Raw genomic sequence first — 14534 nt, 5'->3', positions numbered from 1 at the left:
AGGGGACTGGAGCACCTCCCCTATGAAGACAGGCTGAGAGAGCTGGGCTTGTTCAGCCTGGAGAAAAGAAGGCTGCGGGGTGACCTCACTGCAGCCATTCAATACCAAAAGGGAGCCTACAAACAGGAAAGGAATCAAGTCTTTGAAATGGTTGATAACTGCAAGACAAGGAGAAATGGTCTTAAGTTGAGGGAGGAAAGATTTAGGTTGGATGTCAGGGGGAAATTCTTTACAGAGAGTGTGGTGCGGTGCTGGAATAGGCTGCCCAGAGAGGCTGTGAATGCCCTGTCTCTGGAGGTGTTCAAGGCCAGACTGGATGGGGCTCTGGGCAGCCTGATCTAGTATTAAAAGTGGAGGCTGGTGGCCCTGCATGTAGCAGGGGGGTTGGAGATTCATGATCCTTGAGGTCCCTTCCAACCCTGGCCATTCTGTGATTCTGTGATTATATCAGTTGGTGAGAAAAATAAGAGTCATTCTGAAACAGTTTATAATTCAAGCATTTATTAAAAATAGAACAGGTTCTAAACAGGTAATTTATCCTCTAAGGCTTAATACTTACAGGCATGATCTGAAATAGGTCATCTAATGTGATGTCACAGATGCCCACAAGTGTGTTATGATCACAGGGAACAATAGGAGGACTCAACAATTTCTTGTAACAACAAGGCGGGAAACGAATATCCAAGGTGATGCTATTATAGACAGCAAGGCCCATAAGCTATACATGTCAAATATTAAGGGCAAAATCCACACATATTTATTATGGTTAACATTTTAGAAAACTTAGATATTTACAATTTTTACTGAGCATACTCTAAAACATGGCAAAGAAACTGAAGGAATGGAAATTATCTAAATTTTTTTTTGGACTGCTGTTATTTTAAACACTATTACAAAATTGTGTTTAAATAACAGTTAAAATGGTCAAACGAGGCATATTGCCAAAACACTTGAAAATCTTTATCACACTCTCTATAAGCATTTCCTGAAGAAATTGTTCCAGCATACTGTTAGGAAAAAGCTTTTTGTTCTGCTTTTTAAAAGAGTACTATAGATATGTACGTCTTCAATCAAAAAACATCCAGAGAGATGTCAATATAGAAATTTTTATTTGAAATACATTTAAAAGCATAATGGCAAACCTGCATTGGCACAACAGCTCATCAGCTAGCACACTGAAGCATACCTGGTAAGACACTAGTATGAAGACAGGCTGAGGGAGCTGGGCTTGTTCAGCCTGGAGAAAAGAAGGCTGCGGGGTGACCTCATTGCAGCCATTCAATACCCAAAGGGAGCCTACAAACAGGAGGGGAATCAAGTCTTTGAAAGGGTTGATAACTGTAGGACGAGGGGAAATGGTTTTTAGTCGAGGGAGGGAAGATTTAGGTTGGATGTCAGGGGGAAGTTCTTCACAGAGAGAGTGGTGAGGTGCTGGAACAGGCTGCCCAGAGAGGTTGTGGATGTACACATACCTGGTAATTCCAGAATTTGGGAAGTGGGGACAGGAAGAGAGTTAGGCTATCACTCTCATTTAGAAAGACCTGCATATACTAGAAGCAGATCCTTCCTCTTAGGCTTGTGTTTGTTAATATCAGGTTTGCTATTACAGTCTTTTGTACTCATATTAATTAGTACTGAATAGCTTAATTTTTTTATTTATTTTTTTTTTTTTTACACACTGCACTTCATTAATTTTTATTTCATAGCAAAAACTATCCTCAGCAAGTCATTGCATACAGCCATCAAAGACTAGTCATAATAAATGAGAAAATGTCATCCATGTCCTTACGATATTTAAAACAAGGCATAAACACAAAAAATGACAATTACCTGAATTAACAGATCATAATAAAAACTTGAAATTATTATAAAAAAATAGAAGAATCTGGTTCATGACTCAGCTTCCTACTAGTAAAATGGAGGCATAAGACACCACGCTATCTTAGTGGAGTTATAGGACTATATCAGCATTAATCATTTGTCTGAGGACTCCATAAATTAGCACAACAGAAGATCTGGAAACAATTTTATGCTCACGTGGAAAACACCCAGTTTAAAACAAAACAAAACAAACAGAAGGTCACATATGTCCCAACAGGAACTTAAAGAACTTAAAAATTAACGAACCCAGGGACAATTATAGTTACTGAATGAAAGCCAGAAGTGAAGTACATAAAAAAATTACAACTTATACACAATAAGGTTGCATATGTGGTCTTAATTCCACTATTTTCTAACTGTAAAATGTACCATGCACCCGTAACAACCATTTTCTTCTTATCTTTTCTTTAGTCTACTTGCTTAAATGTCATTTTTCATGCATTTAAAATGGAACATAATTGTACATGTGTCAGAATGAGTTCTGATCAGTCCTTCATGTCTTACTATATTCCCGTAATTAAATCACTGCTTCTTTAGCACTGTCATGAGGACAAAAGGATACAGCTCCAACTAGTCGGAATTCAGAATAGTTATCGCACTTAAAGCTGCTGAACCAATGGCAGTGAGAGTCCTTGTGGTATGTGAACATGCCTGCAGAAGAGGAGAGCTGCACTTCAAAAAGCCTTCTTCACACACCTCATAGTCTGTGCAGTCAGAAATGTAACTGACCAACTAACATTTATCCCGCTGCAATGCGAGTCAATCTCCTCCCCCCTTCCTGTTGCGACAGCAGATGACAATCATAAAGTGTTGGCATGAATCCCATGATACAGACACCACAAACTTTGCCATCTTAGAATTGAAAGCTGTAAAATTTTATCTTGTGAATGAATATATGAGCAAAGAGTATGCTTTGTACTTATCTATCCAAAAAGCATACTAGACTAATTTTAAAAAGCCACACCACAAATACCCTAAAAGCACCACCCACAGGTCTAAATTACAAGTTAGATCCCATCAAAATCAAAACTGTGAACTAGCTTGACTGATATTTGCTTTAAGTACAGGTTGTTCTGTTTTAAAGAAAGCAAAAACCTACACAATGAACCCACATAAAAGCTTTAAGATACCCAGGCAAGAAGCAGCTCTCAGACAAAAAAGACAGCGCGCTCTAGGTTAAGAGTGCACTAACAGCTTCTGACAAGCATCATTTATAACTTAAAAAATAACAACAATAGACTATAAAGTCCCCTGCCAGGGGATGAGAACATTTCTGAACTCTTCCCACACTTGGCTGATAGCCATATCAATGAAAGAATTTACATTTTAAAAAGAGGAAGCCTGCCAAAGCTGATGAAAACTCTTGAATGTTTTTAAATTCATCACTTACCAAGTTCTACTGACAAGATATTCAAAGAACTGTCAAACATACAGAATTATTATTTCTCCACAGAGCCCTTTTCACTAGAGTAAGAACTTTAAACAAATAATGATTCCAGCAGACTTAAGCAGATACTTCTGAACCTCTAGAAGGAGGCCAATAAACAATCAAGCACCATGCATTTGAGGGACACAAACACTTCCAGACAAAGACACACAAGCTCTCAGATTCTACAAAGGACTATCAGAGGTGTCATGCTGAAGTCCCTGGAAATCAATGTTTCTAAATATAAGTCAGCTTGGGAACACTTTAACACATTATAACATTAGTAATGTATCCACACAGAGCTGAGGAAAGCTGACTCATTTGTAAAAAATTAGCGTGGGAAAAAAAACACCCAGTTCCACCTACAGCAATATGCAAGTACCTTAAACTGCTGCTTTAAGAACGTTCATTCATATCTTTTGGCCTCCTATTTACTCAAAAACTCTCCTCCCTTCCCCCCTCCCCCTCCTTGGGTCTGCAAATACTTGTCTTACTCTGTAAAACAATGGATGGTCTTCTCCCATTGACCAGACACAAATCAAGACTGTTTCTGGATACAGCTGGAAACACTAACACAACAGATACACCAAGAGAAAAAAAAACCTCAAGAGAATATTAACTGCTACTCTTGAATCCACTCTCCTCAGTACCCAGTACGCTCACTAGCCTAGGGATACTAACAAACCAAAACCAATGAGTCTCTGATAACTGAAATAATATTTAGCATGATTGAAGTCTTAAAAAGTTGAATCTCAATTCTGCAACTCCGAATTGATTAGAGCTTTGTTCACCCTCTAATTTCTATGAGCAAACAGAAATTTCATGTTTTCAGCCATACTTGAACCTCCTTGTCAAAAACCAAGATCTTGCAAGCTTTTCAGTACTTCTCACACTCTTCTGCTATTTCCTATTTCAAAAGCTCTTCCCATACTAATGACATAAAATTTTTAACTTGCCTGCTTTCATTTTTTTTTTTTTTTACGTCATTTAGTAAATCATCAGCTTAGTACTGGAATAATGAATAATTCCTATCCATCACTGCTTTGATAATTTAAAAACAATAAATTTTCAAGACGTACTTAACTCACCATAGTCTGGGTGAAAAATCTGGCGAATGAGAAGAAGAAACCATTCTTTTGTCAGGCCACCCATATCAAGACCAGCTTCTCCTACAAACGTGACTTTCAACTTCTTTTTCAAATCTGCCCTCTTCCTTGTTAGCTATAATAAAATATGCAGGGGGAAAAATATAGAGGAGGTTTAACATACTACCAGTATTTCTATCCATAGAGAACATGCCTCTCTTTCTATATCACTCCTGCTTTGTATAAACTAGTAATTTGCATCACAAACTCTAGATGACCAGTCTGCTATTTATGCTCCTATCAAGGATCTGGATCCTTCACAGTTTGATATTCATGCACTGCAGTCATAAGACAAAAATTGCAAACACACACACACCTTGCACATGCCATGTAGTATTCAAACATATTTTCATTATAAGCTTAGATACAGAACAGGTTAAGGAAAGAAAATAACGTTCTGATTTTCTAAATCTATTTTAGCAGCACTCCTACTGTGATGTGGTAATTCAGTTTCTTTTGTTTTGAATTACATAGCTGTATTTCCTGTCTTAGCACAGGAAGATTTAAACATGACTTACCAAACTGAATTCTAAGTGCAATAACAATTTTGCAGCAACACCCCATTTAATTTCATTTTTGATACCTCATCAAGTGAATCACTAACGAGGTGTGTCCTCCTCACTTTCACATTTAGGAACAACATATTCATGTCGGGTTTCTGCCTGCGAGAGACTTTATCCACAAGGCTTTGCTATTTGAATGAAAAAGAAACATGCATGTAACAACTTCATTTAAAAAACAAAGTGCCATTCTTGTTAAACATAAGAAGTCCTTATCATCTTGCATTATAGAAATTACCTTAATATGACAGCTGCTTCAATACATTCTGGGAGATAGAAAGCGATGCAATCTCTTTTCTAGTGCAAACAACATTCACATAACGTAAAACTATCAGGATACATAAGTAGGGGGTAATTGTATGGCAAACTTTTAAACTCCCTAAATAGTTAAAAACACCCATAGGAATCTGGAGAATGGCTTGCATGTTACTTAGCTATTCACAAGACACATCTAGCAAGCCAAGAAGGGAGATATGGTGCTGCTGCATACCAAGTAAACCAGAAACTGCTAGCACCTGATGAAAGTTAGCACCTAGACAAGCAGACAAAGCCTCTTTCAATATATGAGGTTGGAGTACCTCTGCACCTTGTAAACATACAGCTGTGTCTTGGTTTTCCATAACAACACAGATTCACAGAATAAAATAGGAAACAGACCAAAATTCTCAGGGTATTTTTCTTCATAACTAGATCATTCACTTAGTATCATGGTTTCTTATCAAACTCAGAGCAGTATGTTGGTTCCTCCAAAAGAAAAATGAACCAAAAGAAAACCAACAACACTTTTAACTGCAACCCTTTCCCCCAACACTGGTATTTAAAAGCATCTTAAAACTGAGCCTATTAAAATGAAAATTGCTGAGATGATCTAGCAGGGACCTTTGTAGACTATTAGTTGTAAAATGGCTCACATTTTTTTTTCCAGATTAAAAATTGTGATGAAAGGCTGTATAGAATATTTAGCTAAGAAAAATTTATAAGATGTCAATTAATTAGACAAACCCATTTATCACTAAATTACTTACCCGTGCAATACTTATCATTTGTTGCTCTGAATCTCTTTGAATAATAACTTTTTTTGCTGCTATAGAGATAATAAATGGGTGTTGACAGAAAGAAAACCTGAATGATGAGAAAAAAAGATAAAACATTCCCTTTTTAGCATCTAGCATAGTATTTGTTTTTTAAGAAAATATGAATGAATTTTTACATTATCATTCAGTATTGTGGATTCATAGAATGGCCTGGGTTGAAAAGGACCACAATGACCATTGAGTTTCAACCCCCTGCCAACCACTAGACCGGGCTGTCCAAAGCCTCATCCAACCTGGCCTTGAATGCCTCCAGGGATGAGGCATCCACAACCTCCTTAGGTAACCTGTTCCAAAGTGTCACCACCCTCTATGTGAAAAACTTTCTAACCTAAACCTCTCCTGTCTCAATTTAAGACCATTCCCCCTTGCCCTATCACTATCCATCCTCATAAACAATCATTCTCCTTCCTGTTTATGTGCTCCCTTCAAGTACTGGGAAACCACAATGAGGTCTCCCCAGAGCCTTCTCTTCTCCAAGCTAAACAAGCCCAGTTCTCTCATCCTTTCCTCATAGGAGAGTGCTCCAGCCCTCTGATCATCTTAGTGGCCCTCCTATGGACCCATTCTAAGAACTCCATGTCCTTCCTATACTGGAAGCTGAGCAGAGGGAAACAATCACTTCTAATTTAGAATAATTTAGAAATAGTTGGCTTTTTTTTTTTTTTTTAATTGCATGCATAGATAATAAATTAGAACTCACATTGTTTAGTTAGAAATGCTACTAGGAATTCTACTTTTGATAAACATTCTGAATAAAATTCTAAAATTGTTTATCAGTAGATCTAACGAATTTGAATTTCTTCCATTACAAATGTCAAGAAGTAACTTCTGCTTTAAATACTGATTTCTAATTGCTACAATGAATTGAGAAAAGTGACAATATTTTATTAAATACAAGCTGGACCGTTATCTCAGCGTTAGCAGTCATAGGAATACAGGAGATGTATTTCTGGCTTGGCTTATTTGTCTCTCTGGTTTCCAAATGCACAGACTTTCTTCAAGTCCTTCTGATTTAACTTAGGGCTTTATAGCTCAGGACTTGAAGATCACATGACAGCTATATTCCACCGCAGTCAAAGAATTTTTAAAGCTTTCTGAAATCATCAGGATAAAAGACTTTTTGGTCACTTGTTATTCTATTAAGTCTTTTGCTGATTAGCTCACACATTGCCTAACAAGTTCACATTGAGATATTCGGAGCTTGAGACTGTGTGCACCTTGACTTCAGAATGTGTGGGCACGGAACACTGCCTGTGAGGAGCTCTGCATTCTAATGTCTTTAGGAAACAAAGCAAAATGAAAAAAAGATTCTCAGTCTGCTGAAAATCCAAATACAGAATGTTTTATCAATAAGTGTCAAGATAGTTGGAAGAACTACGTATTCCAAAATATTTCATATGCAAGGTAAACCAGAACTTCTTCATACTCATCCTTCTTAATTCTAAGCATTCAGTCTTGATTGTGATTTATTTTTTTAAACAGAACAACATAGATTTAGATGTAAAATTGGAAGTTGTAACACAGTACAAGAACTTGCTTTAAATATAATACAGCTTGTCTGTACTACTTCCAAAACTATGCATCGTAAAAAATTTGTTTTGATATATACTGATTTTCCAGCATCCCAGCTAACTGAAAAGAAGCAGGTGGAAATCTCACAGCTCTCTTGTAAGTTTGGATGTGGATGCCAAAGCAGCCAGATGGTGCTCGTGTAATAAATAAATAAATAAATAAATCTGAAGCTCAGCAGTACACAGCAGTATACAGATTCCAGCACTTTGACTGAGACTACACAAAGCCTGCTGTGCATTTACCGCTGTCATAGCCGTTTCTTCCTTCCTTTCCAAGTAAATCTTAAAACTTAGCAGAAAGATTTACTGCCTATTTCCTCATTTCTAGATCATACTTCTGGCTGCCCTGAACCAGTAAAGACTGAAGTTTCATGTAACAGAAATAAGCATAACTGATATCACTGGAACAAATGGTCAGGCACACATACACACAGGATATTTATCTACCATTCTTAAGTGTTAAGTATGCATATAACACTTTCTATGAATGTGTCAGAAGTTAAAATATGTTTGTGATATCCTGCAATTAACAAACAGGCACCGCAGAATCTACGCTAATAAACAATAAACTCATGTTATTATGAACATTTTACATCTTTTCTCCAGTTTGCAAAGGTAGAATTAAATTTATTACAGTCAACCTCACATTCATTCAGTTTCTGCAAGTAGAAGTTACATCTTTCCAATAAATCGCATTATTTAATATGGCTATGTGTACACGTATATGGCATGTATACCATGTATACAAGTACATGTGTACATGTGGTGCTTTGACATACTACATACATGGAAAGAAACAACCAAGTTTTCCTTACCTGTGAGAATTTCCATAACATTGCCAGTTATGATATTCTTCCATAAGATCAATATGATCAAGAGTAGAATTATAGAAATCCGTATATGAAATAATAGGAGGGCTGATCAGACTATTTGCAGCATCTACAAAGAAAATACAAGAGTCTTTCAAAGTGCTCCTTGGGTTGAGTACACACATGCTTTCTAAGCATTGGGAGCAACACTGAAAGAAAAGAAACTAAGACAAATGGGCTACCAGTAACTTGGTTTCAGTCTTAAATACAGCACTACAAATATGCTATTACACTTCATGACTACATATTGATAGCTATAAAAGCAGTAATTGCTGAGATCAGTCTGATTATGATAAGAGAAATGTAATACACTGTATATTATTTCTAACCTCAAGATCATCTTTTCTATGGCATTTGAATCCACCCCACCTAATGACATGCACGAAGTTAAGATAAAGAATGATGTATTCTGCTGAAATCAACGAAAAATGACAGATTTCTTAAACACTTTCACTTAATATCAAACATACCAATGGATACAATATCTGCATGCTTTCCATTTAATATCTGTTTGAATTTGATGTCTATTTGCAAAAAGGATGGAAATGGAGAAGCACAACAAATGATGTTTTTCCTCATTTGCCTACTATATCACAAGTACAAAAATTTAGTACTCAATAAATGAAGAAAGACTAATTCACACTTAAATAGCTTCACTATGTAAAATTCACATAACATGTAACTAATAAGTTTTCTCTAAGTAATTTAATTTTGATCATTCAGGCAGGAAGCAGTGCATTTTGAATTACTAAATATCTTTATCACAGTTTTATGTGGACAGAAAGCAATAAGCAACTCTTTTACATATGACTACAGAACACAAAAGTCTTGGTTTTGGATACTGTTGAGCTTGCGTGTTCAAGCTGCCCCTGTGGATAGGTAGGACTGTACAGGATTCTTGTACAGAAAAGTTGGGTGTTTTTTTTAATTTGTTTTTAAGAATCTAGGGATATGAAAACACTCTTGTCCCAATCAATTTTCTTATGCTTTCCCTTTCTCCTAGAAAGCATGAAGTAAATAAGGGTTTTCGACCCCTCAAGAAAAGGGTACTGACCTCAGGCCTTCCATTTTCATAGTAAAAGCTCTGAGCACTGAACTACTGAGGGTTGGACAAAGAGAAAGTTTGCATTTGCAGGGGCCACATTTGCTGTGTTCAATAATGAACTGGACATAAAATTATTTTTTCCAGACTGTAATTTTGAACTTAGGAGGTATAAACATTGTTTAACTCACCTTGATGTTAAAAACATCCAGGAAGCTAAGCTCGTTACAGAAGAAATTCTAGCAATTGCACATTCAAAACCACTTCTTTTACAAATCTATGGGAAACTTTTTCCACTGCTTACCTCTGTGGATTTTTCTTTGAATGATCTCCTGTTGTTATTACAGGAAAATGATCCCAGAGCAATTACCGTTTACAAAAAAGTGAGTATGAGGGCTTGCTAATAGATGCCTTTGCCCTTTAAATTCTGGCACTCTTTTGTATTGTAGTCCATACTGTGCCACCACCAACATCCAACCTTCCCTCTTGAAAAAGAGAGGTATAAAACACAGATCATAGCCAGAGAGCAGTGGTCAATGGCTCAATGTCCAGAAGGAAATCAGTTCCCCTCAGGGGTCAGTACTGAGACTAGTGCTCTTTAACATCTTCCTCAACAACACAAGCAGTGGGAATGGATGCACCCTTAGCAAGTCTGCAGATGACCAAGCCAAGTGGTGCAGCTGACACATTCAAGAGACAGGATGCCGTCCAGAAAGACCTAGACAGGCTGAGCAGCGGGCACAGGTGAACTTTACAAGGTTCAACAAATTCAAGCGCAAGGTCTTCCACCTCAGTTGTGGCAACCTCCATTAAGAGTACAAGCAGAGGAACGTAAGGAAAGCACAGCAAAGACCTAGGGGTACTGGTGGATGGAAAGCTGGACATCAATCAGCAACGTGCCCTCACAGCCCAGAAAGCTAAGTGTATCTCAGGCTGCATAAAAAAAAAAGTGTGGCCACCAGGGTGAGGGAGGTGATCAAGCCTCTCTGGTGAGACCTGACCTGGAGTACTACATCAAAAAACATACACATATATACATACACACATATATTCACGTACATACACATAAATACACAATTTAAGGAAGAAACCTACTAAATAAAGCCAGGACTTTGGTTGCTGATGGAATCCACCAGGTACATTTTACCATTGGTGGAAACTCTTCAGGTTTTGCAGGAAACAGGCGTAAAGAAATAAATTGCAGCAACCTGTCCACTACCTGCTTGAATCTTCTCTGTGCGATCCTAAAACAAACATGCTGCAATTACTCTCATGTGATCACTGCCCACAATGAAGCCTATATTATTAGATTTCAATGTTATGTTCTGAAGAACAAAATCAAAATATCAAAATAAAATTCCAAATAGAAAGTTTGCAGAAGCATATTTTGAAATACTGGCATGCAGCAATACTTTTCAGTGCATCATTTAAACTTCTTTTTAATTTCTGTAATTTTAAAAAACTTTACAAAAGAATCAATACTTATTCTCCTCTTGCTGAGCAGAAGTGAACAATAAATCATTCCTTCACAACGCATTCTGGATAATAAAACCCTTACTTTTTGGTTTTGAGAAGCTTAGTCCTATTGAATCAACAGTGGAAAATACATCATGCACTTGTGACAATAACACATGTAAAGTTATATGCTACACAACTTCCAGAATACAGCAAAAACTTCACATATATGCATAGATGTAAGCAGATGTATCAAAGAATCATTTTGTAAACAAAAGCTGTTCTCTTCAATTGTTTCAGATTTCTAATAGATTTTTCTAAGAATATCAACATATCTTTTGCATCCTTAACCAAGAGGGTTCACCTGGTTCATAAACACTGATCCAATTAAATAATAAATCACCAAAACTTTAAGCAAATCTGGACATATTTCAGGAAGAATGAGAGAAATATATGCATTTTCAACCTTGCAGAGAATATAATCTGTAATTAGCAGATTCCCCAGAAGGTAAACGTAAATACAATTATTATTATTATTATTTTTTAAACTCTAGACTGAAACTTTTGCACAGTCATAAGGAAGGTAACATACATACAAACTTAAAAGTCCCTCTTTGGGCAGTTACCTCCAAATGGCCAATGGCTGGGTGCTATCATTTAAATCTGATACCTTAGCTGTACTTTGTAACCATCTGCATTACACTATGAGCAAGGACTTGATTTAATTTGTGGTTTTCACATAATACAGGAAAGCTGTAGTATCTTTTGGAAATCATACAAGAGAAAACTTTATAGAAAGGAAGTCACAAAGATGTTTGTATTAATAATACAATCTAAGCAAGTATCTAGAACATGTACATTCATAATTTTTTTTTTTGCATGTTACATAAAAATAATTTACACAAGTTATTCTGAAATCAAAGCCTTTTGCAGAAAGATGATAACTTTCATACATTTTTATATCTAGTTTGCATCTATAAATCAGTATCACTTAGTGGACTATGTCCAAATGTACTTCGAAAACAACAAAAACAATCTCTGTAGTCAATTAAGTTAACTTTAATTTATATATAATATAAAACAGTCAACATCAACGGAATTACAGTAACAATTGTAATCCTAAAAATTGAATTTTAAATTTTTTTAAACTTTTAAATTTTTTTTTTTTTTTTTTTACTTTTTAGACCAGTGCACTAGGAAATGATGGTCAGCTTCTGTTAAGGCTGCTATCTGTCTTAGCAAGTGAGCATAGATGACATAAGTAGAAGTGTTACTAAATTGAGGATTCTGAAAAAGATTAAAAAAATGTGTTAGGTTAATAAACTGTATAAGAGGAAAGAAGTCATTAGGACTGTTTCTTGTTTTTGCCAATACAGTTATGTAGGACAATTATGCTGTGACAGTGGTAAAACTATAAAAAAAATTATTTGCAACTTCTATTCAAGTGAAAAATACATAACATAACTTCTATACTGTAAAAGCATGTGGTCCTTTTTTTTTTTTTTTTGTGAGTGTGTGTTTTGAAAGAAAGTCCAAGGGTAAGAGAGGCAGTATTCAACATATTATTTCTGGATTATCATTTACTGTTAAGCACAATTACACTCCTCTGCACAATGAGCTTTTAATTTCAATAATAAAGATTCGCCTTTCTTTCCACACAATCCAAACTTATTTTCCCTCTTACATATGAGTTCAAATTCCAACTTTTCAGAAGTATTTATTCCACATAATTCACAACTAATACACCCGCCCCAAAGACCACGGCTACCATCTCCAGAAATTATATAACTACCTGATTTTTTCAAGTAGCTAGCAACAGACAGATCTCTCATGTGAAGTGGTGTTATCTACACACGCATATCTTGAAGGGGAAATTTGGTATGAATGCAGAACAATTTTAGTAGGAAATTTCACTGATTAACATAAACAAACCAGCAATGCAGTCAACAGACTGATGTAGACTAGTAGTAGACTGCTGGATAAATTGCAACACTAGAGAAAGTTATAGTAATACCAAAAATTGCACATACTGAAACTTCCTGGGAAGATCAGCATTGCAGCACCTCAACAAAGGAAATCTGACAATAAATTGGAAATATGAACTCACAGAGACATTAGCCCTTTCAACATAGTGCTAGGAAACAATTACATGTCTAATGCTTCTTCGTTCATACTTCTAACGTACACGGCCTTTACCCATTAGCTATCTGTCATTAAGTCATGCATACCCTATGCTTCTTCCAAATGTTAATATATTCTTATAATATTATATAAATAACAGGAAATTACATGTGAATTTTTTCAGTTATACTATCTTGTTTGCATAGTATACTGGTTTATAGATTAGGAATTGTGCAGACATGTACCTAAATAAAAATACTGCATTTTTCTTACCTGTAGAAGTATACAGTATGCTCTAAGATCATCTTTTGTCCGTGGTCTATGAATGAATGAAATAGTAAATGGAATATATATAAATGGAATATATATATATATATATATATAAAATATAGACGATATAAAATATATACAGACTAATAGTCATGAAATCACACTAGGATTTAACTTTCTTTTGTCACTATGTGTTGAATACCACATTCAGGAGCTTTGCTCTCAGGAATTGAAAAGGACACTTGAAGACCCAGTCTTTTGAAGACTGACTACTCTTTAAAGGCAGCTACCTGTTTTAGCATCTGTTTTTCACAGTACAGTAGAAGAAAGAAAGAAAAATAGATTGAAAAGCAGATGTTCCAAAAGGGTACTCCATACTCATTATCAGCGATAATGCTCCAGAAGAGTTTGATTGCCCCATCTATGGTATTTCTTGCTAGAATTCTCCACACATTTCTATCACTGCAGCCTCTCTGTTTCCTCTTGCTTATCTGCCTCAAGGACTTAATGTACCCGCAAACACACATGTAGCAACAGCACAAAAACAGCAGGCAGTGCAGAGAAAGGAATAACTAAGGGCTGGGTCACTGATGAGTCACTACAAAGACCTGTCTCCTCCTATATCCTTTTTGAATCAAACTAGGCATTCCCACTTCTATTACTTCTTGTTAAAATCTTGCCCTCTCCATGCTTCCTGGCTAGCTCTTACTCCATTCTGTACTGCCCTTCCAGTGCTGCGGCCACACAAATGATATTGCAAAATGAACTTCAGGTAAAGGCATTATCTAGGTTAAAGCCTGTTAGCTGAGGGCAGGGTGAACATGTTTTACTCTAGATAAACTACTTAATTCATCTTGCAGCAGGGATGCTTGAAAGACAGCCCCGGCAAAAAGCAGCTAAGATTTTGTAGGGGTTTATGTGGCAAAGTCTGCCTCTCAGAGGTTCAGCATCAGCTTACAGAGCTTGGGTATATTTCAGCAGATTTGCCTCCCAAAAGGACACAAGCTCTCATGAGTCAAGTATGATATTTCAAAACAATTTCCTTCTTTGTCTAGAACAATAAAGTAAAAACCAAGAAGTATACCAATTGTAAGTGTTGA

The 14534-nt window shown here is 36.2% G+C and overlaps 1 protein-coding gene across 1 annotated transcript in view; it reads right to left on the bottom strand.

Moving 5' to 3' along the window:
* The window catches only part of HECTD2 (HECT domain E3 ubiquitin protein ligase 2), a 35676-nt gene that overhangs the window by 7194 nt on the left and 13948 nt on the right, over positions 1-14534 (bottom strand). Inside the window, exons 7-15 of the mRNA XM_042863051.1 lie at positions 13438-13483; positions 12221-12330; positions 10684-10832; positions 8493-8616; positions 6038-6134; positions 5036-5143; positions 4396-4528; positions 2444-2532; positions 560-718 (exon numbers count right to left, since the gene is read on the bottom strand). Coding sequence (XP_042718985.1) covers positions 560-718; positions 2444-2532; positions 4396-4528; positions 5036-5143; positions 6038-6134; positions 8493-8616; positions 10684-10832; positions 12221-12330; positions 13438-13483 — 1015 coding nt within the window. The remainder of the gene's footprint in view (positions 1-559; positions 719-2443; positions 2533-4395; positions 4529-5035; positions 5144-6037; positions 6135-8492; positions 8617-10683; positions 10833-12220; positions 12331-13437; positions 13484-14534) is intronic.

The sequence above is a fragment of the Lagopus leucura genome, unplaced genomic scaffold (genome assembly GCF_019238085.1).
Source record: "Lagopus leucura isolate 7727_CA_CO unplaced genomic scaffold, USGS_WTPT01 Super-Scaffold_739, whole genome shotgun sequence".
In the NCBI taxonomy this organism is placed as follows: Eukaryota; Metazoa; Chordata; class Aves; order Galliformes; family Phasianidae; genus Lagopus; species Lagopus leucura.
Note: the sequence above shows the minus strand (reverse complement) of the source record. Positions and strands in the feature narration are given on the sequence as shown.